The sequence below is a fragment of the Anguilla rostrata genome, chromosome 14 (genome assembly GCF_018555375.3).
Source record: "Anguilla rostrata isolate EN2019 chromosome 14, ASM1855537v3, whole genome shotgun sequence".
Lineage (NCBI taxonomy): Eukaryota > Metazoa > Chordata > Actinopteri > Anguilliformes > Anguillidae > Anguilla > Anguilla rostrata.
In genome coordinates, this window is record NC_057946.1 from 15,978,409 (window position 1) to 16,002,514 (window position 24,106).

General features: G+C 42.1%; 1 protein-coding gene across 2 annotated transcripts; it reads right to left on the minus strand.

The window, feature by feature from the left end:
- Positions 1-42: 42 nt before the first annotated feature.
- egfl7 (EGF-like-domain, multiple 7) lies at positions 43-15,391 on the minus strand. 2 transcript variants are annotated; one of them, XM_064308565.1, is made up of 9 exons: positions 15,191-15,391; positions 9,056-9,258; positions 8,084-8,209; positions 7,318-7,427; positions 6,944-7,039; positions 6,242-6,433; positions 3,171-3,247; positions 1,733-1,895; positions 43-755 (listed from the first exon to the last, which is right to left on the minus strand). In XM_064308565.1, the coding sequence occupies exons 2-9, from the start codon at positions 9,136-9,138 to the stop codon at positions 736-738; spliced, it is 867 nt and encodes a 288-aa protein (XP_064164635.1). In that variant the 5' UTR covers positions 9,139-9,258; positions 15,191-15,391; the 3' UTR covers positions 43-735. The 2 variants fall into 2 exon arrangements, with proteins under 2 accessions (XP_064164635.1, XP_064164636.1); XM_064308566.1 differs by lacking the exon at positions 15,191-15,391 and adding an exon at positions 14,036-14,300.
- Between the last annotated feature and the right edge of the window lie 8,715 nt (positions 15,392-24,106).

Sequence of the window (24,106 nt, forward strand, 5' to 3'; positions counted from 1 at the left end):
CTGAAACTAATGTAGAATTTGATAAAGGAACTCACAGAGGAATTTTTTTGCTCTTTTCTGGCAAATTTGTTTTATTATAAAAAAGACAGACACAATTCATCTATCACATCTACACAAGCACATGAATTTATAACTTAAATACATAAATACAGACATCCAAGTCTGCCCTTCAGAAAGGGGTCTAGTTCTGACTAAGGGCCAGACGCATAAAAATGGAATAAAGACGGTGAAATGGAGACAATAAAAACGGAAAGCAGCACAAGGTTCCAGTTTGATCCTGCTTTCTTTTTGGAATTTATCAGACCTACAGTAAATCAGTAAATGCCGCACCACGCTGTTCAGTGTTAAAGCTGTCTGTTCAGGGGGTGCTGAGGAACATAAACTACAGGACAAAACTAGATCTGGTGCCGCTGTCCAAATTATGTGGGTGTGACAAAACTTGTCACATTTACAGCATCATCAACACTAACTTAAAAAAACTAAAAACATATGAGGTGTTGAATGGAAAAAAGGCCATTTTTGGCTATTTCAGTTTCAGGGTAACAGCAAAATGTATGCATCGTGATTACTTTCTGTATTCACTCTCTTACAAGCATGAGTAGCATTTGAAATATATGTCGTCCCTTGTAATGGATCAAGGGGTCGTAAAACTGCTGGACCAGGCATCTTGGATTTGATGATCCACGTAGAAGCAGACCAGAACGGAGACTGAAGCCAAGCCTTCGTCTTCTGTGTCTAATTGTCTCTGCAGGAGCCTGGGGTAAAAAGAGCATAGCAGACTTATTACAGTACCTTACTTTCTCAACAAACAGGTACAATGCAATGTCCTTGTTTTATATAGAGTTTTTTCTGGATCAATTTAAGAAAAGTATCTTACTGAAGGTACAGCAACATTACCCATCTGGGCTTCAAACCCATAATCTTTGCTTCCTTGCTATTTTATAATAGCCACTACTCTCCACTGCAGTCCTATGCAACAGCTTCTGCAAACATACAGTGGTGTTGACCCAGTGTAGACATTACACATGGTGCCAAATCACTCTTTATATAGAGTTTTGTATCACGCCACCATTTATTTATCACCATGCACGAACTTGCACCTATAATGGAAATGGACTTGATCATTACATTTAGAATGGCGGTGATACATTCTGCAAACCCTTAGATAAGACCTGCCTTATTCTCTCTTTCAGAGCCTGGACAGCATCACACTCTCCATGGAGATCAAGGGACAGATGGAGAAACATGGAGGCATAATGTATGGCAGCAGTATCAGATATTTTAATCATGCCAGATGTGTCAACACCTCCTTCCATTTCCTGCTTATTGGGGATCAGCCAGACTAATACACGCACACAGAAGTATTTGTAACACTGTTACGCATTATTCAGTTTTTAAAATCCTTTATGTATCGAGATACCATTTTGCTGTTATCCAAGAGCTACTTTGGCATTTGTTCAAAGGCTTTTAACTTTTGGAAACTCAGCTGGAGCAAGACACTCGTTCATCACTGCACTAGACAAAGTCTGGTTAACTCTCTTACATGTTGAAGACAGACAGTGCAGAATGGAGAGATCTTGGAAAACCACCGGAACTCTACAGGGCATGTAGGGTCCATGTAGTGTGCCTATGATGTACACTTATAGAAAAGATTTGGATTTATAAACTGATGCAGACTATGGACTGATGAATGCTTGCTGAGAGGAAACAAAGCACATAGACAGACACTCACAGGTCCCGAGACGCTCCTCGAGGAAGCCGATTTGTTCGCTGAGCGAATCGATGCGATCCAGCTGCTGGATGGAATGGGTGAGGAAAGTGGTCCTCTCAGCCACACCCTCATCCAGAGACAGAGGGAAGAGGCTGCTGACAGGAGCCAAGGCCAGCTGTAACTTCTGTCAGGAGAGACAAAGTGCAGTGTGAGGCAAGTGCTCCCCACATCCCAAACCCATGGGATGGCGTCATAGGTCAGGCCCTAAAACTCTATGTGCTACTGAGAAAATGGAGTGTGCCCAATGAATAGCCAATATTTAAAAAACACTGACTGGTAGTTATTCTGATCTCTAGTATTTGCAATAAGACAGGTTTTCTGCTTCTGTGTAGCAGACGTCTATCGGTCTGTCAGGCTATGGACAACCGTTAGCTACACATCAGAGTAGCTGCATCTATAACAGTGTCTGCACATACGTAACAGAGTGTGACAAAAGCATGTCTGTTAAGTGTCATGCCTCTCTATGAGCAATTGCCAGGCCTAAGCCTAGCTGCGTGGAAGCTAGATTGGAGAAGTCATTGAAAAGAAGCTCTATCAGTAAGTAACCATGCCGAGATAATTAATGCTGAAAATAAACATCACAGAAAAGATACTCTACAAGTCCACAGCAACACACTTTACGTAAGGCAGGATTTTATTCATAAAGCATTTCTGTACCCATATTTTACTCACATTAAACCACCATGATTTTAAAAACAAATTATTGCCTTGAGGTCCTTTAGCTTAAATTTGCACCCATAAAATGACATTTTGAAGCATGCTTGGCTTTCATAAGCAGTGTTTAATTGATTTTTGTACCATTCAGTCTGCCGGAGAGGCAGATTGGTCTCGGCTGCGCCGGCTGGTGGAGAGAGCACACACACCTGGGTTGCATTAGCTAATCAGCCCAGGTGCTTAAAGGTGTGGTGCTCTCCACAGTTTGGGGCTGAGACTAGGAGCTAACACCGAGAGCGCATGATTTTCGATTCATTTTATTTTGAGCACTAAAAAAGAAAGGAATCCTCAGCTGGGATGCTGGAGGAGCTGGACCTGACCGGGAAGGCGGGTCAGCTACAGAGCAGGGAGCTGAAAAGTTGCTGCTCTGTTTTACTTTCTTTTGTCTTTGTTATTTTAGCTTGTTGTTTTAGTTTATTGTTTTTGCCCGGAACCCGTGAGGGGGAAGGGTGAAGGTGTCTGTTTATTTTATTTCATGTTTGTGTGGGTGCGCTCTCTCTCTCTCTCCATACGACAGACAACGGTGTTGCCCGGTACTGCCACATCTCCCTCCCTGGGGTGTCACACTTGGCGTGTGACACAGTGTGTAATTTATTTTAGGTTATTTAAATTTCATCAATGAATGAGAGACAATATCTTTGTGATAAGTTTTATAGGACTGGAACATAATGGCTCCAGGCCCTACCTGTTCTAACAGCTCCACTCTGTTCTTCAGGATCTGCACCTCCTCGGTCATGTTTTCCGCAGCTCCTGGCCCTCCCCCTTTGCGAAACACAACACATTACACAACCTCATCAGTGTCTGCGGGGCTCCCAGGCAGCATCTCCCAGTTAGCCACTAAGGCCCAAACTTGAGAAGTGCCCTGAGATAGTCACTGAAGCGTTCCATCGCAATGTGATTAATAGCTAGCCTGGGTCCCAAAACTAACAGGTCGAGGGGGCTGGGGAATATGAAGCTCGAGGGCTAACCCCCGGGCGAATAGATTCCACGGCATAGGCCACCAAGAGCCCGAATTATGGGAAAGAGAAAGCAAATGAGCAGTGTCATAAATAGAAGAACGGTCCATCATGCATTCTGTAAACATGCAGCCCCAAGTCAGGGCTGAGGCAGGGCCTCTGGCCTCATCCCAGCCGCCACTAGCTGTCCCCTGTGCTCTCTGTGGCTCGGCAGGGCAGTATTTGCTCATGTTGCGGACCTTAATGCAGGTCATGTAAATCTACGCTCTGAGCATAGATCTTTCCCAGATGTTGGCTGTTACTGAGACATGAGTGAAGGCCGGGGTGTTGGGTTGGGGGGGGGGGGGGGGGGATGACCCCTCCCCCCAGCAGATGGGGTTGGTGGAGCTGGAAAGGGAACAAGAATCTACTCAAGAGCTTCCAATGGAAGCACAGAGAGTTAGAGCAGGCCCTTGGATGTCCACACTCCCCTCTCTCACCACTATTCCTTCTACTGCAACCTGCTTCAGTTTGGCAGTGAGGAGTGAGAGATACTGCCTGCTTCATCTGCTTTATCGCACCCCCAGAAATGTGACAGCCTACGCTCACGCGATCATGCTTCTCCTTGCCCGCATTGGACTCTAACCTAAACCTGACTAAAAAGCAGTGTAGTCCCGCACATTTCAAGGAAAACAAAAGGCATCCAACTTCTGATTTAATGAAGCAGTCTTAAAATAAATCTCATCCAGACATAGCTATTCTTGCCTTGTGCTTTCAGTTTTAGTACATTTTCTGTTATATTCAGCATGTTATAATAACAACAATACATTCCCACATTGCAATAACCAGATTGCATGTATATGTGCTGTAAATACAGTTCATGCATGCTTTCATGCAGACTGCATAATCTCTTACAGCTTTGTCAATATGATATTGATGTTCTTCGCAACTGTAGTGAAAGAAAAGTCGAACAGCTGACTCAGCTGCAACTTCAGCACCGCTGAATGATGCTTAACATTTCACAGCAGCCCCTTCCCAGAACTATCCAATGTCAGCTCCACAAACAAACTGGCTAGCATATTCATCGTATTCTTCCTTTCTGCTGATAAAGCAAATAAACCTAAATAACCAGTCCGAGCAGGCTGAAAAAAGCTGTGTGCATGACTAAAGAGGTTTGTCATGTGTGGGAAAGAGAGAACCTCCTTGGGGGTCAGATCAGCTCCAGAGTGGCAGTTTTGAGAGAAGTCATGCCTGCACTCAAGCAGGAATTTCCTTGTGTTCTGTCCAACACTCCAAACAACAGGATTATTTTCCCTGTGTTGCTAGCATACAATAAACCATCCTATTCTGGTCATACCGATGGCAACCAGCAGATTGAAATAGTTAAGCTGCTGCATGCCAGACATATCAGCATAGGGTCGTGGGTTCAAATCCTACAGACTGCATTTCCCCAAAGGAAAGAACGTTTTTCTGACCTATTCTTTTTAAAAATGGAAACATTAGTTAAAAGCATGGGTCAGAGACTACATATAAGGTTAAAAATTCACATTTTTTTTACATTGCTTTGGATTAAGGTGACTGACAAGTGAAAAAACAACAGTGATTTCATTCTGATTCCCTAATTAATTCAACAAGTGCAACAAGCATTGATAGACAGATTGCCAGCTGACACATGCTGTTACGAGCACACATACTACTAACACTCAAAGGAGAACTGATCACAATACCAGACAAGTGTAATATCGGTATATTCAAGGGTCATAATCCACGGACTGGCTAATTTATGTAGTACCTGACCAGGAATGATCCCTTCGGTGGCATTACCAGCCACAGTGCATTATTACTCACGGTACGAGTTGAGAGTGGCATAGCGCGTACCAAAAGTAATAATGGACCGTGAAGCTGGTGGTCTTCTTTCCAGTAGGGGGCACTGTCATTAAAACACACACACACAAACACGTGCACACGTGCACATGCACACACACACACACATGCACACATGCGCACACACACATGCTCACAAAACCCTACTGACATTATTTTGAGAATATACTGATATTAAAACAACCAAGTGTAGTTCTGCCTAGGAAAAGTAGATGAGGAGGTATAAAAAGATGACCCGCACCCTTAGATTTGGCAAACAGACAGGTGCATGTCGTTTCAATTAAGTGCGTCTTTGGACAGTGCTGACAGAGGGGTCAACTCCCTCTATCCTAATCTAAAAGAATCATTGCAGGACTGAGGATCCAGCTCTACTGAGGAGCATCTGTAGTCTGCTCGCCACCCCAGGACCCCAGGGTCTCCTGAACAGCTGCTGAAGCTTCTTGCTGCCTTACTGATCGTGTTACTAATTGGAAAATGCATTGATTTGGTAATTAACAGCTGATCAGATGAACTGCCCTCAGGCTCTGCTCATATCTGATTCCCCCTGTGGACCACTGGGAATAATGCGAGCAGGGAAAACCAGGGGAGCCCAGGAGAATCTGCTGCCTCGAAATGGAATGGTGGAGAGGGAGGGAGGGAGAGTCTGGGAACGGAAGCCCGGCTGGCCCCGGTATTCACACACAGCAGTATTCACTGGCACAGGCACACAGGCTTAGAATAGCCTCACAGTTTGCTTTCCCCTCCCATCCTAAGATAATTGGGACTTAAAGAGGCAATTTTTCAGTACCCCCTAATATTTGTGGTTTGCGCATGCAGTTTAAGGGCTTGCAAGGAGGCGAGAACCGCTGCTGGTAACAGAAAACACTCAGGGTTGCTTCTGATCTGACGAGCTCTGTTATTAATTACCGTGACGTGAGGGGGGTTAGGAATGGCCTACCTGCGTGACTGGTGGGTGGCGGGAGACTGGTTGGCCTGGGCGGAGCAGGCAGGGTGGGAGGCGGTGGGAGAGGCTGGCAGGAGAGCCCGTCCCCTGCCAGGCGGTACCCGTCCCTGCACCCGCACCGATAGCTGCCCGCCGTGTTGACGCAGTACTGGGAGCAGGGGTTCAGGGCACTGCACTCATCCATGTCTGAGAGAGCGTGGAGGGACAGAGTGAGCGTTGCCGTGGAAACGCATCTCAACAGACACTGCAGACACCATGACAATAGCACCGTGAATGCACAATCGAGGAACAGTATGTTATATTTTTAAGAGCGATTTATTACATCTGCTGCCTGTTTAGGCCAGTGTTTGGAGCCTTTATACTGTCCAAAACAAAGAAAATCTGTAAAAGATATACTGAGGTACACACAGAGATCTTGCACATGTGCACACCTGTGTTTGGTTTATGTTTGTCAAGAAACATAGAGTAAGCAGAACAGGCTGATCATTTGGTACAGTCATATGTGAGGTCTATTCATGTAGCCCAATATCCTGGACACTAGGACCAGACAATACTGTAGAAAAATCTGCGCTTTACCTAAAAGACATCAACTGTACGAAAAGATGTATGCCGGTGAGATGCTTAGAATTAGCACTAGCATTTGCTAAAGTGATTTAGAGGAAATAATGGTTTGTGTCTCATTGTTAGAATGCTTACCTGTCTGACAGTGCTGTCCTGTCCAGCCCAGTGGACAGGCACAGTGATTGGGCCTTATGCACGTGCCCCCGTTCACACAAACTTGGGCACACATGGCTGTGGGAGAGAGGAACGCTGAGAGTTCAGTAATAGGCATACATACCTGAATACTGTCAATATCTGTTTGCCAGAGCAAAGATGTAACTGTATTCGGACCAACTGGCTATGACACCACACGGTACATGTTTTATGTTTCATTTCTGTCATTTTGGTTTGATCCTAACCCTCAGAAGACCACAGACTTGAGCGTGCACACAAGCAGTAATTCTAGAACCCTTTGCATGTGCCTGTAAGCTCTTTTGCAGATGCGTGTGATGAGCACTTGAAGCGGTTACCTTGGTTACAGTTGTGAGAGTGGACTCGTCTCCATCCTGGACAGCATTCTGGATAGAAGTGTGACGCTGGCACTCGATTCACCTGCCGGTAGGATACTCTGTACACAGTCCTGTAAACACAGACAGTGGTACAGTGTATCACTACACTCAGCACAATGGCCTATCTCTCTAAGTTGTTATGTAGCTACAGATCAGAGTATGAAAGGCAGTCTGTAGATCTGCGGTTGGTGAGACTAAACTGAATTCCCCACGGCACACTGTTTCTCAACAAGGGTATAAGAAAAGCAAGTTACGCAGAACATTACACAAAAAGCAACAAGCCTTTTTTGAGGTTCCATTGATGGCTCGAACCAGGTAATTGAAATTTTTCCTGGCAGCCCAAAAGACATCACCAAAAGACTTCCCAGAAACTATCCCAGCCAGTCCAGGGAATTCCAGCAAACACAGCAAGTGCTGAAGACTGCAGCTGAATTACAGGACAGTTTTCCTGCATCATGACGCACAGCATATACGAGAAGCAAGAGGACCACAAAGAGGGTAGCATTGCCTGGACAAACAAGGCCTGCTGCCAAATGATTTCCCAGAGTCAAGCCCAATATTCAGATTAAACAAAAAATCTTCTGCCGTTATGGCCCAGCTTGTTTCTGAGAAACAGATCCCGAGGGGAAATAACCTAATTCTCCTCCTCAATATTGTTATTATTATTATTATTATCATTATTACTACTAGTAGTAGTACTAGTAGTACACAGAGCTAAGGATCTTACTTGTAGGTGCTGCAGAGCCGATGCCCCTGGCAGAGGGTTATGTAGGGCTTATGGACGGGCTGGATGAATGACTCCGTGTGGAGGACAGTGTTGAGATGGGGGACATGTCTGGCACAGGCCCGCCGCCTGCATAAAGAGCCATCACAAACATACGCTTCAGCAGACACCTTTCACCACCCAGTCATCCTACAGCAAGATTACATCAAATCCGAGCACCTAAGCCAATTACTACACCACAGCTAAGGGCTATGTCACAACCAGGTACCGCCGGTGAGAATAAGGAATGCATGAAATCTATGATTACCTGGTAGGCTCATGTTTTTATTTTTTGTTGAGTAGTTCACATAAATCCGGAACAACCCTAAATTACCTTGCTCAGGGGCAAACAAAATATATAAACAAAATATTCATTTGCATGGTTTGTGCAGAAGGCTTTTCTCTGAAGTGCATATGCTTCACTGTCAAAGAAAAATGTGAAGGGATTAAATTAACCATTCTCAGGAGTGAAAATTAGAATTAAAACTGACAGGAACCTTCATGATTTACAACAGAAAATTATAGCAACTTAATCCCCATTACCTTTCAAGCATTTTCCCTGACTAGCTGAAGCCACTAATTTATTTGAAACACATGGTCCAAAAGGAGAGAGATAAGTGACGCTGGACACAAATAAACCGGAGGGCCAATTATGTTCCAGGTGAGGGCCGTGAGACCTGAGTGTCTGGCGACATGCAAAGTCAATTCATGTCAGCTGCCCCCCTCGATCACTTCAAGATGTATCAGGGCAGAGACCTCAGCCCTGAACTGGTCCTCTGACACCATCGCTCATGCAAGCTTTTAGCTTTCTGACCTGTTACCAAACTTAACAAAGACTTGCTTATGAGAGACTTGAGCCTCTCATAAATAAGAGCAGCTAGGAACTGTGCTATGCAGCAGAAGTGGACAGACAGTGTGCGGGAGGACGGCGGGTACCCAGAGTGGCTGAAATGCTGCGGCGTGCACGTCACATGCAGGAGCAGCAGGGAGGACGACAGAAGGAGGAGCGCTACGGACATCTCTGCTTCACCCCCTCAGTCGGGAGGTGCTGCGGGTGAGCGGGGGGGGGGGGGCGGCTGAAGGAGGCTGAGGCCTGGCCTGTCTGTGCCTTGCAGAGGCTTCCAGAAGACTCCAGCTACCTGAAATCAAATGACACGTTTGGGCACCACGGGTTTTAAAAGGGCAACATCTGGAGGTGGAAACATTGCCCCTCACTTGCAAAATCTTGCATAATTGCCCTGAATTAACTACTTGCCACATGTTATTTACATAAATAGTATTGGTTATTCAAAACTGGTGTTAATGGGAGAAAAAAAGGATTAACTGATTAAGGAAACAATGTGCAATGTGCATTATTTTGATAGTCCACTCTTATAAAATTGCTAGGTCTGAGGTGAATTCAACAAATCACTTCAGATTCGCCCACCATACCCATATGATATTCTATACTGATATCTCCACATATCCCCTACACTGATGCTGCCACTATGCTGACTTCCTTTCAAGTGAGCTAATTACCAACTGAGAGGAGCTCCATGTGTCCTGCTAATGCTGATGGAAATGAACAGGTGTTGTAGTGAAGAGGCACTGCAGGTGACAAATCCTCCCTAGTCTGCAAGGCCTAGCCTTTTAGGGCAAACATGTTCCCCTGGGACACAGCTGTATCATGTCAAAATGAAGTCAAAGAACCCCCCCCAGCAGATTTACACCAACATTTTCCAAAAAGAGTAGGTATTAGAGACTGGCAAACAGGATATGACTATTAAAGGTGCCAATATTATATTCAACCCTCCAAAATGTACCCAGCTGAACCAAAATCCAATGAGCATTACAGAAGTATCACTGGTGTAATTACCTATGAGAGTATAAAAGATAAAGTTAGCCAATTTAACAAGCTTTCTTAACTTAAAATAAGTTCCCCAACAGTGTGAAAACCAAAAGAAAAACTCTCCTGCATGTCATCCAGCACAAATTAAGAGTGAATACATTACTGCACTGAGACAGGAGAGAGAAACCAGCCAGTCTCTCCAGCAGATAAGAAAGGCAAGCCAGACTAGGGGAAAGCAAGGGAAACATTCTTTCATCTTATTAAAACGTGGAACTGATTATCATTCTTACTCTGATGTTGATTATACAACCGGAAATGAGAAATTCAACATTTTCGCAATTTCAATTTTTTGATTTGCTCAACACTAAGTAAACGATAACACTTAAAATGCTTACGCCATCCACACATCTTGAATAGCTTACATTAATCAATCTGTTTGTTTATTTGTAAAAACTCCTAGCTGATGAATGACTGCAAAGGTGTTTGAGCAAGAGTGCCTGGTAAGCACCCGAAACAGTAAAACTCCAATAATGGACTCAAAAAAGACGGATTCCATGGAGTAGCAGTGGTCCATTTACCATTGCTTTCAGGAAGTTTATCACCCTTGATTGCAGACACACACACTTGGCTTTTAGAAGCTGATGGTGCGGTCTGCATGGGAGGGCCTTGACCTCGCCAGTTGGGCGTACATTAAATTGCTATGGTGACTGAGAGCCAGAATCACCCAGACACTGACATAAGCCCAGCCACTCAGGGATAAGGGTCAGCCATTAGGGGGCCGTTAATAAGTCACTGAGCCCCGTGCGGGTCTGGGCCACAGGAAGTGGCACCATGGCGGAGCTAATGGGTGGTTTACTCAAGGTTTAGGAAAGAGGCCCCCAGAGATTACAGGCAATTCCGTTTGGCCTCTCGACCCCGCTCTGTCTCCGTGCGGGACGTAATGGTGGGATTGGGCCAGCTTGAGACTACACTGATCTTCCCCTATCAAACTGTCTCTGGAGAGCGAGAAATGAAAAGCCCCCCAAGAGTGTTGCCTGAGTTCCCTTATGGAGTTACACTGGGGGATTCTGCTGCTGTTCCAATGCGGTTTCTTTGTCCTGTCAGAAAATCATTTCACCACTCACAACAAAATCATTTGATTTTTATTCAGCAGCTTTCCTTTCCAGTCTTTCAATAACACATTTTTTCATGGAATATCACAGAATTTTACAAGGAATATTAGGTCACGGAGGGGGTGACTGTTTCCTCAGTTCCTCATTTCTGCTTTCACCATGAAGGCACATCACTGAAGTCACATTATACCTCCTTGCCAGTGGGCTTACTATTAAACAATACTTTGTAACTGTTCTTTTTCTTCTATTTCGTGAGCTTTTTAGATCAAAGGATGTACCCAAAATTAAAGTTAATGTTGCTGTTGGTATTAAATGCTTGCCCTTTAATGTGCCTGATCTGTAGAGGGTGTATGAAGTGGAGATTTCTTTTAAATGAAAGCGCTCCAGAACCTATGAGCTGCCCTGGAGTACATGTGAGGTGCCTGGCTGACAAGCGGCTGACCTGAGGCTTGTCTCGCCAAGTCAATAGGCTATTTATTTGACTGAAAATATCAGAATCAAGGGAAGCTTGTATTACTGAAATGATGTACAGTGTCTTCGCTACACTACAGTGTAAAGGTTAAAACTAATAACCTTCACAGTGTCCTCAAAGAGAGCTTTGGAGTGTGTAAAAATGACATGGCCTCTTCCCTTAGCCAGAAGGTGAAGCCGAGCACTGGCTGACAAACGGCATGTTTCTCTGATTTGCTCTGGCTCTCTGCCCAGAGGCAGCCCAAAGACTCGGTCTACGTTCATTCAGAAACTGTCACGGCAGCGACCCTGCGCCGGCCTCGCGGCTTGGCTGGGGGCAGCCTTGGCGGAGAGAAGTGCGGATGGATCGACTCGCGCCATTGCTTAAACCCCCCCACTCTCCCCCCCTCCTCCTCCACTGGGAGGTGAAGAATGAGGAGGAAAAGGCCTCCTGCAGACAGAATGGGTCAGTGTGCATGCAGCTACTTTCTGTCTGCTTTCAACATCGACACAACAATGGCAAAAGAGAGCACAGACTTACAAATGTCATTAACTCATCATTAAGGGGAGTTCACTGTCAGGAGCATGTGCTGAAAAAAAATAGCTATCCTCATTAAAGACCTGTCTGCAAGTCTTTAATGAGGGTAGCATTTTAACTCTGCTTTTATTTAATTACACCTGGCTGTGGAGATTATCGTGGTCACATCAAGTTTTCCTCTGTACTTATTGAGTCATACTCCTGAAGGCACAGAGGACATGGGTGGAAATGAAAATGGTTGAAAAACACATCTCAGACATAGTTAAAGACAAAAAGTCCATTTTATAGCAAATTTTCTCTTGCCCCCCCCCCCCCCCCACATCCTTATTTCAACAGAAAAGTTGATGACCCTGTTCTGATCCAAGACTGACTGACAATGCAGAGCAGGTGGGCTCTCAATTGAATTTAGCTCTGAATAACGAATCAATTTTGGCTGCCCTCTACAATTACTCCTATACTCCTGCAAGCACTCAATTAGCAGGTATTGTTTTCGGAATTTATCTGAGTGTCTCTCCCTTCACTTAAATGAGACCGTCCAACAAAAAGAAAATAAAGACCTCCCATAGAAAGCTAACAGAGACCCAGCAGAGTGACTCACAAGAGAAGCTGCATGTCCAGCTCAGACAAAGATATACAGGCTGACAGGCAATTATACAGAGCAAAATCCGTGGAAAGTCATCAGGATAGTCTGCAGAACAGAGCTCTGTGCTACACAGAGGATTTTCACTTGATCACCCGGTGGCTGCAGGCCCAAGTTCCATTATACTTGCCACTGAAGCTGGACTGATGTCTTTGCTCAGTAGGGACACTCTCCCTCTGACAAGGAGCAAACAAAAGTCGCTGATGTTTTGACAAGGCAGAGGTAATTGCCCGTCCACTTTCGCCAATGTTCAGCATGAAGGTGGGAGAAAAGGGACTGAATCAGCCAAGGGAGCGCTTTTGTGAAAGCCTGCACTTCCCTCATTGTGATGAGTGTGGGAGTGAATCTCCAGTGCACACCTCTAACATATTTATGAATGGGTTCTTGGAGACGGGGAAGCAGCCAATAGCATATCTAGCAGAGCAGGGAAAATCTCTCTCTCAACTAAAAGTGGTACAGTAAGATTTCAAACAGGAATTGAATAAATCTAAGACAAAATAAAATTAGGCAATACTTGAGAAAATATCACGTTAGCTGTTAGTATAGTCTCTCTAAACTAAAACTAAAACTATAAACAAAAAGTTCTCACTCTGCGGGATCATTTTCTCACTAAAAAGAGATAAACAAATAACAGATCTATTTACTAGTTATTAATGCGGGACAATATATGCGACGTTCTAACGTCTAATATTGTCGGGTGATGATTGTTACAACCCGAATATAAGTGAGAAACTTGATTTACTATCACAATATCACTAAGACGCACTGCAGGAAAATAGAAAAGCAGGAAAAAACGTTTTCAATTTGGTCAGTGTTGTAATGCCACTTAGCATATCTAAGTGCAACATTTCAGAAAACTGTAATTCACCATAAAATATTCTCAAGCATTTCATTACACAACAGGCATTTTAGGAATATTTATTTAAGTTCGAGTGCTATAACTTAGTCGCAAAGTAAGTTGTCCTTCAAATGAATAATCGTGGTCAACAGGGAGCGCTGTTTCACAATAAATATATAATTACTTTACACATCCACTTTTTGCCTGAGTTTACCTAAGTTCTTTTACCGTGCCGTAACCTGTTCGAGAAAAGATGAATGAATGAAGCGCAAGCTTTTTTTTAAAAAAGTGTATAAAGCAAAACTATTCATCGCATAACATCACAATATGTAGCCATGGCAGTACAGCTACCATATCATATCCGCCTTCATGAAAAAAAAACGTTTTTTCATTATGACAGGAACAATTAATTCCGCGGATGCGTGTACAGTCGCATGCGTGATACTGCCTATGAGCTAGTCTTTAATTTTGACAAACTACAGTAACGATGTAAACATTTCATAAACTTACTTGCCAGTAGCGTTCTAGGGTTGACAGAATCTTTCTGATTTCACAAACGTTCCCTATGAAGCTGAAACACTCCCACGATACTTTCCAAATTCACAATTCCCAGAAAAATGGTTAGTGTTTATTAATGAAACTATCCAGCAAAAAAGTAGATCCGAACGTAATATTTGTTCCTCTTGAATCGAAGGAGCGTTGGTATTAACTATCCCTTTTGGATATTGTATTCCCGTTTAGTGCTGTTTCGAAGTTACAGGTTTGTTCTCTGTCGGCTTTAACATTAACTGTCAGTCCGCGCAGGGGGGCACTCCAGCCCTCCTCTCATCAAGCCAGCTGGAAGCCTCACGACCGCAGCGACAGGTCAAGGAAACACTCAGCGTGACGTAATAAAAACCGAATTTTCCCTGGATTTGTGATGCCAAACATTTGCAACTGTGAATTGGGGAGATACCTGAAAAATGTTCATTATGGATATAATATGCTATTTGCCTGATAATAACAGCACATGGCAGAGTGAATGTTATTGACTTTTCCTGCATCCAAAGCCCGCTTCATTAAATCGTAGACAGTAGGCTACGCTATAGCGCACCCTGGGCATAATTATAGGTTGGACCAGATCAATGGCCAATTTATAATACACTTCCAAAATTCAAAAATATTAATAATAGTAATTGTAGTGGTAACATTTACATTGTACTTCACAGACTACATTTCACCCTTAAAGAACTTGAGAAGCTGCTTGTGGAAAGGTTGTGATGTTTTGATGGCCATGTTGATTAAATGAACAGAAATGGCGTGAGCGCGTAATATCTCAAGTCTTGCGGCACTGTGGAATTAGCTAGTGAAAGCTGGTTGTCTTTTTTACCCGGCACAATTGAAGCACTGTACCTACTCTCAAGAACTGCACCCGTTTAGATTCACACATGACAATAATTGAATAAAAATAAAGTAAGTTACGCTTATGTTTAAAATGGTTCAACGCATTATTGATCAAATTAATTCGTGAAACTTTACCTCAACACATGTCCTTATAGGCTAGACTAGGACAAAAGGATTAGAATTTTGCTAAATAAATAAATAAATACCATAGGGCAAAACCTGCTCGTATCACATATATAAAACACAAGTGCATTGCATTATTACCAAGAAAGGTGTGCCTACCCCCAGATTCTGAAGTAGCACGAGGCTCCTCTAGTCTTGAGAAGAGCTGCAGCCATAGACACCAACCCCAACCACTTGACAGGCGGTCTACCAAACTCTTCCATAGTTTCTTTTAAACTCATCCCAAAGTTTTTATTAGGATACAACCCACGGTTAAGTTCTCGATGTTCCCCGTTGAACCGGCTGGAGAGAAATGTAATGCCTTTGGGCGTTTTTCAGTTGCTTTTTATGCTGGCCTTCCTGTGGAAGTCAGGAATTGGACGGACAATCCCAAACCGGAATTCCTGTGTGTGTTTCGAACTGATAAAACCGTTTTTACAGAACAAACATGCTCCATCCTGCTCAAACTGCTTAATGAGCCACATTTTTCAGCATATCCTATCCCACATGCCTGTGTTAAACACATAGAAAGTGAGCTGCTATTTTCAGCCCTAACAAGATGGCCTCGGACCCCCTCCATTTTAAGACTGAATGAATTGTTTTTCAGATTTTATTGGATAATAAGACAGCACGCACACACAAACACACTCATATAAATGTGCTGGAGTGCAGAGCCAAAACAACAAAAAATATGTCAATTTCCAAGTACTTACAGACTGCACTGTATGTAAACTATAATGGATAAAGCATGCATGGTGTTTTCACCAGCCAGAAAAGTTACATGAATAAAACAAATATAGTGCCAATGATCAGTCGTCTCTGACATAACAAAAAGTTCACATTGTGTGCGTGTGCATGTGCATGTGCGTGTGTCTGTGTACGTGCGTGCGGGTGTATGTGTGTGTGGATTGGGGATCCAGAATGTTACTTTTTAGTGTGTTTCATTGGCACCTTCCAGGGTCCCATCTCACCAGTAGTAAGTGCTTCACAAACACATATCCATTGCATTTTCAATGGATGATAAGTAATACATGCTAAACAAAGTTTTCTGCTTTCTTGCTAATTTATCCTGAGGTGCAGAATAGAATAAAACCAAGTGACATAAAAAAATTGCCCCATTACAGCAATCGGTTACCTAGTGATTCATTTCAGCATATCATGCTTTGGTTGTTGGCCATGGGGCTCTAGATTGCCCTCTGAAAAAAAAAAAAAAATCCTTGTGTTGTCACCAAAGCTCAAGCTAGCCAGTCATCATCTACTTATGCCCAATGTGTGTTTCTGGCTTAGTTGTGTTTCCCTTGTATCGCTGTCAAGAAGCAGCTGCTTGAATATTATTTTGTTGAATAGTAATTTTCCATTTGTTTCTAGCAATCTTCCTGATGTTTAATTTGTGAACCTGAACAATGAACATGGATCTAGCTGCAGCTCGTAGATGTTCACAGGATAAATGGCTTTAGCTCATAAATACCTGACACACTAGAATCTAAACAAATCTAGATGAACAATTTCAGCATGCATGTGCCGACTTTAAATAAATTCTGCAGATTCTGTAATTCCATAGAATCTGTATTATTATTAAGATTTTACAGTGTCACCTTAACTTAAATGAAGCTCTCAATATTAGTATCTAATTGGCTCAACTCTAACAAACAAGGAACTCCCATTAATTTAATGAAAAGATAGGGCTCCGATTTAAACAGATTCTTGGTGAATAGAGACTGCATGCAGAAGAAATATACACAACAGCAATAATAATAATGTTTTATTTAATTTCATTTATTTTTTAAATTCCTCTCCAACAATGAGACTGCCATCCCCCCTCCTTTGACATGAGCCAGGGCTTGAGTCTGAAAAGTCATTTAGGCAGCTGGCTTGAAGGAGGGTGCAAATTGAAGTGCATATTATTTATTTATAATTTATTATTTATTTATTTATTTATTTAGAGTTTTGAATATTCACTTTGTGCTATGGCTATGAAGGTCCAGTGTTTATTTAGTCTTTGGATTTAGTTAGATTGTGGAGCCCCAGGCTTTTGGGCTAAATGCAATTTCTCTTTTCTGTTTTCAAAATGCAATAATAATCATGTTTACTCAGTGGTGTAATGTCAGCACTACCAATGTTTTAATGAACGTTAGCTATGATTAATATTTCTCTCTGAGAATGTATAACAGTTCATAAAAATGTGGATGAAAGCCAGCGGTGTGGATGGGGTTTAAGTTTAGAAAAACAGCTGCGCTGGAGAAACGTATGCGGTGGGCAGCTGTTTTTTTATTTATATATATATATATATATATATATATATATATATATATATATATATGAATGTACAATAGTTAGGCAATACTAACCATATTTAAAAAAATATTCTTTATGATGCATGCAACAATTAGATAAGTGTGAAGAAATCTTCATTTTAAATGCTGGGTTTTATGTTCAGTGTCTTTTATCGTTATTTCATGAGTGTTCCACTATGAAGCTTTGACAGTGCAGACTGAAAAGCATATACTGCCCTGCTGCTGTGAAATTAGAAGGACTGCAGTCCTTCTACCAGTAGCTCCATACTGAATGGCCAGCAATACTGAATGGCCATGGATCTGCAGCCAGCTTGATCTGTTCTGGGATCAAACATGACACAACCTCCTCAGAAGAGACATGATTTGCTCTTTTCAAAATAAAAAAACAAAGGGCCTATCCAGGGGAACTAACAGAGCTCTTATCACTGTTACCGGTGGTGACGCAACAGCAGTGGACATGGATTCGCTTTCAAGCTGTGCAATGGAGAACTCATATTCACAGCTTCCTGATGTTCTGTCAGCAATGGCTCTCAAAATGAAGGCAGTTGCCCACAAAGTCATTTCTGCCTGATTTCCTTTTCTGTTTCATTCGTCATGCCATTCACAAACTGGTTTAATGTACACAAAATTATGAAAAAGAGAGCAGGCCATTCCTTTCAGGCTGTCTTTCCCTATCTGTATTTAAGTTTGAGATTGTTCCATGGCCCTCAGTCATACTGGACGTATTTTGGCCTGTGTTGATATTGGAAAATGCCAAATTTAATACTGCTCTATAATCATACTGAAGTGCCGTTTTTGGGACTACAGGGTCAAAATGTGCTGCGTTAGGGATTCATGGAACTAATCTGCAAGTGCAGTTCACATTTTCTCTGGTAACAATTTTATAGTTTCGTACAAAAATGTATTTAACCACCGGTGTAATAGCGTGCCTTAAAAAGCCAAAGAAAGTAACTAATATTATGTTGCATTGCTTTCATGGTCACATTTATGGTGGACACCCGACTGGAGAATGAGATAGTATTTATGTAAGAACAATAAAGAGCAAGCATGCTCTTTCACCCAGTGGTCTGTTGTATTTATTCCTTTCACATCTGTAATGTGAAGCATTGACTCTCAGTTATTGTTGTACCATCATCTCTGTTCTTTGTGACAGCAACAGTGAGGGTGTATATCAGTACTTTGGGAACACATTGGCTTCAGGTTCCCAGGTGAAAATATGTTCAAGTGAGCATATGAGGGCTTAGGGTTGTATGCACTTACCAACCCTCTTTAAGATATCTTTGAATCTCCTTTTTCTTTGAAATCAAAGCTCACATTCATTTGAGACTCCATTTTCCAGATTTTGGCTCTAAAGGAAAAAAAAAGAAGGACTGCTGTAGAATTTCCTGTCAGAGAGGAAGCGGGAAGTGGCTGGTGGGGAGAGATGTTGGAGTCTGGTCCCTCGAAACAATAAAAATCTCACTTGTGCAGGAAACGGATCTGCGTCAAAGGGGACCTGACAGATTTTGGAAAGGGCAGCAGAACTGACCCTGTGGAAAAGACAGAAACTAAGGGACCATTTCAGTAAAGTCTACAGTGTGCTACTTTCTTCTGCTGTACAGAAACAGTTCTTTCTGAATAAATAGTCAAAGACAGGTTCAGTGGATGATCAACATTATTTACAATCTATGGGGAGGCCTTAGATTTTGGTTTCATGAACGTATCAGTTCGATTCATTTGGAAGGATATTGCATCAGTAACAATGAAAATATTTTGAAAATCGCTTAGTTACATTTAACATTATCAATAGCTAATTCAGTTAGGCCTGGACACTAAAGGCATTCAGGTAAATGATACAAAGTGGGACAATAAAAAAGCATAAGCACTGAAAATTATAAACCTTACATTTTCAGCCATACATCTACATTGAGCTTTTGTTGGCAGAGAGAAAAATCCAGTTCTCTTTCTCTTTCTCATTCTCTTTAATTGTCCTGGCCAAAACAAAGATAAAATCATCTCTGAAAACCAAGAAACACAAACCCAAGTTACCATGTATATTATTTTGACAAAATGGAAGACAAGAAGGTTCACTCTTCCTAGGTACAGATGGTCATGCTGAAAGCAAATATGTATGAGTGGGTCTAAACTTAATATGAGAGTACATGAAATTGAAAGCTAAGCCTCCTGGTATGTTTTTAGTGAGATGCTTGTGTTACATAGGCCAGGTAGCATGTTAAATATATGGAGAGTACACCCTCTGCAAAATTAAGTACCCCTAAAGTATTGCATATTGGTCGTATAACTGTCTAGTACATATGCCATAAAAAGCATGCACACCGTTAGTTTATTTCAGACCATGGAATAATGAGTGACTCATTTGCCACCCCTCCTTGCAGTTATGCTGACTACCTGGTTTTGTCTAACCAAGTTGAAACGCCTGTAGTTAATTAGGTTGATGAATTAAGCCATATTAGATAGAGCTGAATTAAGAGCTGATGCATTTCCCTATGAAATCTGGGATCCCAGTTGCAACATCTCAGACCACTGGCTGATGGTCCATGATGTGCTCTACAATATGCAGAATGATAATGAATGTACACGTACAATGCAGACTTTGCATTGATATTGCTCAGATAGAAGGAGTGAGCTGTCCCTACTCACTGGGATTATGACCCCCCCACCCACCCAATTCCAATCCAAAACGCTGACATGATTTCCACCACAAGGAGCCAAACAGGATTTCCTGGCTCCGAAGGCTTGTACCCTCCTTCCTCTTCAGAAACAGCCAGGCACCATCACAAGGGGAATGTTGCAGACACGCAGCAGATCCCTTCAACCCCCACAGCAAAACCAACAGGGGCCCAGCAACTGTTATCCCACATCCTGTACTCTCACCTAAGCACATATAAATTAATATGTGATTGTGATAAAATATTCCACTCATAATAGGCCAAGGAAGTAGGCACATCTCCCTTGTGAAAATCTAACTAAAATAAGAGTTCCAAATTGTCTGACACATCTCTTGTCTTGTCTCACTTTGTGCATTATTGAAGACATTGTATTTTGCATAAACCTTACAATATTTATTCTTTTTATTATGATGTGAAGAATGACATTTAACCTGAGCATTTTTAGAGTAGTTTTCACATGTGCCTTGTATTGAAGCCTTTCTATAGCCATGAAATAGACCTTGACAAATTGAGTTTCAAACACTGTGTATTGTGCATTTCTAGAGAGTGAGCACATTGCAAAAATCATCTGGAGACAATCGCTGACATTCCTTCTGCCACCAGTATTGCCCCGCAACTGACATCAGAATTAGAGGTTTTATCCACATTCCGTCAAATATCAAGAAGGGAAAAAAACACATGACAGCAGAGGGTTAATTTACTGTTACAATCAAATCCCCCCCCCCCCCCCCTTTAGTCCAACATTTGGACAACCACGTGAGTTGAGATCAAATTCCAGTAAGAGCTGTCTGAAACAGCTGATGCATCAGACACTCATATAACGTGTAGTCCTACAGAACGAAAGGCAGAAAAAATATGTATTGTCTTAGTTTACAACAAACATTTACTGCACTGACATTTATTTTAAGAAAACACTTAGTTCCACATTATTTTGCCAAATTAAAAAAAAAAATTCCTGAAGAGTAATATCATGAAAAGGACGAAAATTGAATTGTGGTAAAAGATATTCATGAACTTTTGGAGATGGATGTCAGAAATAATGTCTGGTTTTCTGCTATGTGTGTGCAAGTTCCACTAAGTGTATCCAGAGGTTTCATTTCTCCGTCTGTGAGGGATGCTCCGTGCTTTTGGACCAGATGATTACCGGCCTTTTCATTGCAACAAATACCAAATACTTTGCAAATCCAATTTTTACAGGTATTAAAAGTTGAAAAGCTGCTGAATGTACCATGTTTTTACAATTATATAGATGCAAGTACTTCTAGTCAGTTGTATGGGTTTCTACAGGACATACACACAATCTTTGACATGAGTTATTGAGAAGAAAACCATTTAATGATAAACAGAGCTATTGAGTAGCTATCAGAGGCATTAAATTATGTTTTGGCAAAAGCCCATCAGGCTGTGTGTGGATAAACCTGTCTCTTATTACCCATAAATCAGTTTTGTTTTTTATGCCGAGAAGTGTTATATCCTTGTCTGGAATGACTCCATGTAAGTCTATCAAGGTAGGCAGTAAAATCAGAGTAGTTTCTTGGTCCATGAAGAATTTCATGCCATTGATCTGTTCAGAAGTTTAAATATCCTTATTGATATTGTTGATTTATTGGATTTCATAAAGATTGCATAATATGGATTACAATGACTTTCCACTGAGAAGATATCACTCTATGCAGGATGGTGCAGGCCCACATACCGTCACATATTAAAGTTAGATAGACCCTATAAAGTTAGATAGCAACCTCAGTGATGTCTCTGAATATCCTACAACTGACGATCAAAAATCCTGACTGACAGAAAAAGCATTGTGGTTGGGCCCACAGAATTTGCTTGGCTCGTGGCCTTCATTTTTTTGGTACTGGTTATGACAGTCCTTAGCAAAATGTAGATTGAATGTAATGGGTTTTGCTCATCTAACCCTTTCAGTAAATCTGCCAGTCAGGTTAACAGCATGAAAGAAAGCCACCAATATTCTGCAGCTTCAAGCGTTATTTCTTCTATAGGCAGAGCCAGCATTGTCATCTAAATAATCTTTCAGATACAGGTAAAAAATGGGGGAAATGGGTTTTTACAAAGTCATAAACCCACTGGCACACAAACAGAGCAGCAAAAGGGGAGTGGGTCTGGTAAAGTGAATAATCCGCATGTGTGCATAGTAGCAAACGCTTGAAAAACAAGCCTCACAAATGTCACCCCTTTGTTCTGAACACCCCTCCCTTCTGCTGTGCCAATGCTCAGTTTATGAGTCAAGCTGCCATCTTAAACTCAAAGGCAGTAACAACATCACTCTAACACACTGTGAGTGGCAGCCTGTCAACACAGTGAGAAAAAAACTGCATTGTATTTTCTGATTCTGTCACCCCAGGGGGTAGTAACAGTAAAAAAGGGACTAGTTGCACACCACAGGTAAGGAAAATAAGCATAAGCCAAGCACCAGCCACAGGTGAGTGGCTAAACAGACACTGTTTCAGAAGTGAGGTTGTTAAGCAGAGGCAATAACATGAAAGGAATTGGTAATGTTTTCTGTCCTCCAATGTATTTCCAAAAGACTGGGAGTCTTCTGAGTACCAGACTGTGAGTGCCTGATGGAAAATTGCAGTAATCCAAATGTAAATTGGAAGCATGCTGACAACAGTTTCCTACTGGGCCATTACTGCAATTGAGGTCTTTCAACAGAGAACTACAGGATTACTAGAAATCCGGCAGCAAATGCGCACATTTCTCTATGTAAAATCTGTAGACCCTGACCCTGTAGACCCTGTCAAACTTTTGTCTTTTACTGCCATAATTTTCCATAATTAAATCAAATGAATATTAGTAACTAACATTTGAAAATGCATTAGAGAATAGAATACAGTTCACATGTCTGTTATTTTTGAAAAAATATGAAAGGTATATTGCCATGAGGAATGGGCTGTCTGGGAATACAAAAAAAGTGTCCCATTTTCCTTTCATGTGTTTTTGTGTTCTTGTGGTTCTTTTTATTGTTCATTTATACGTACGTGGATTAACATTACAAATTATACTTGTGACTATTTATAACTACTGGTATGATCATTAGAGTGATGGCTTAAGCCATTTTATTAGGGCTATTTTAAAATGCAATTTTGATCAGATTTTCTCCAGCCCCTGTATAGATATCACAGTTCTTCCCTGAGGATTGTGATCTATGCTGAAGTACTGCAGGATGGTAGGGTTGGTAGCATGGCACACTGGTCAGACGAGAGAGAGGGAGGGAAAGGGAGAAGGGTGGTGCAGGATGTATGCAGGGTGTGGTACACTCCCATTCTCACACACAAACACAGCTTCACAAAATGTCTTTTCCCGTTCGCGCTGCACGGGGTTAATGAACTTGTTTTGAATTCCTTCGCCCTTGACAGGAATTACATTCCAAGCCTTGAAAATAATTTCCCGAACAAAAGGCGGAAGTGATGTGAGTGGTTCCCCCAAGTTTATCTCAACCCCACAGTCTCAGCCTGGTGAACCAATTCCACCCCCACCACCCTCCCCTCCTCACTCTACACCCCCTACTGTTCTTTCTCCTACACCAATGGGAGGGAACACTCGTCTCTGTCAAGGTGCGTCCTGCTTCGGTCGATTGAAGTTTAAGAGGCTCGTTTTGGTGAAAACGTTAGGATACACAGCAGGTCCAGGTCTTGCTCATGTGCATGAACACAACCTGCTGTGCCCTAAACCTCTCCAGTCTTGTGATATGCTGTCATAAGAGTACACTGAGGCCACAAGAACATTTATAGCTGCCCTCCATTCATCCTCCACACAGCTTCTAGGTAATATTTAATACAATCAATAGTATTGGCAGTTTATGAATAAACACATGACTCTTTTTAAATTAAATAGTATGGTAGCTCTTCTTCCATTATGACCATGCAAAATGTTTCCCGTTGGAAAACAAAAAATTCAAATATGGCAAGTATGCCATTGAATACCTGCATCATAATGGTAGGAGACAACATTAAATTGTATCAGCAAGGTGATACTGCAATCGTTACTGCAATACAACTAAAGAGAAAATGTGATTAATTGAAACCATCGAAGGGTACGCATGAGTATAT

Bases quoted from the DNA above. Each gene is read 5' to 3' on its own strand.
- egfl7 (XM_064308565.1), bottom strand. From the start codon at position 9,138: ATGTCCGTAGCGCTCCTCCTTCTGTCGTCCTCCCTGCTGCTCCTGCAT. The intron at 3,248-6,241 runs GTAGGCCATTCC...TGTTTCGCAAAG, and splicing joins GCCACCCACCAGTCACGCAG to GGGGAGGGCCAGGAGCTGCG. The intron at 756-1,732 runs GTGAGTGTCTGT...TTTTTACCCCAG, and splicing joins CGAGGAGCGTCTCGGGACCT to GCTCCTGCAGAGACAATTAG.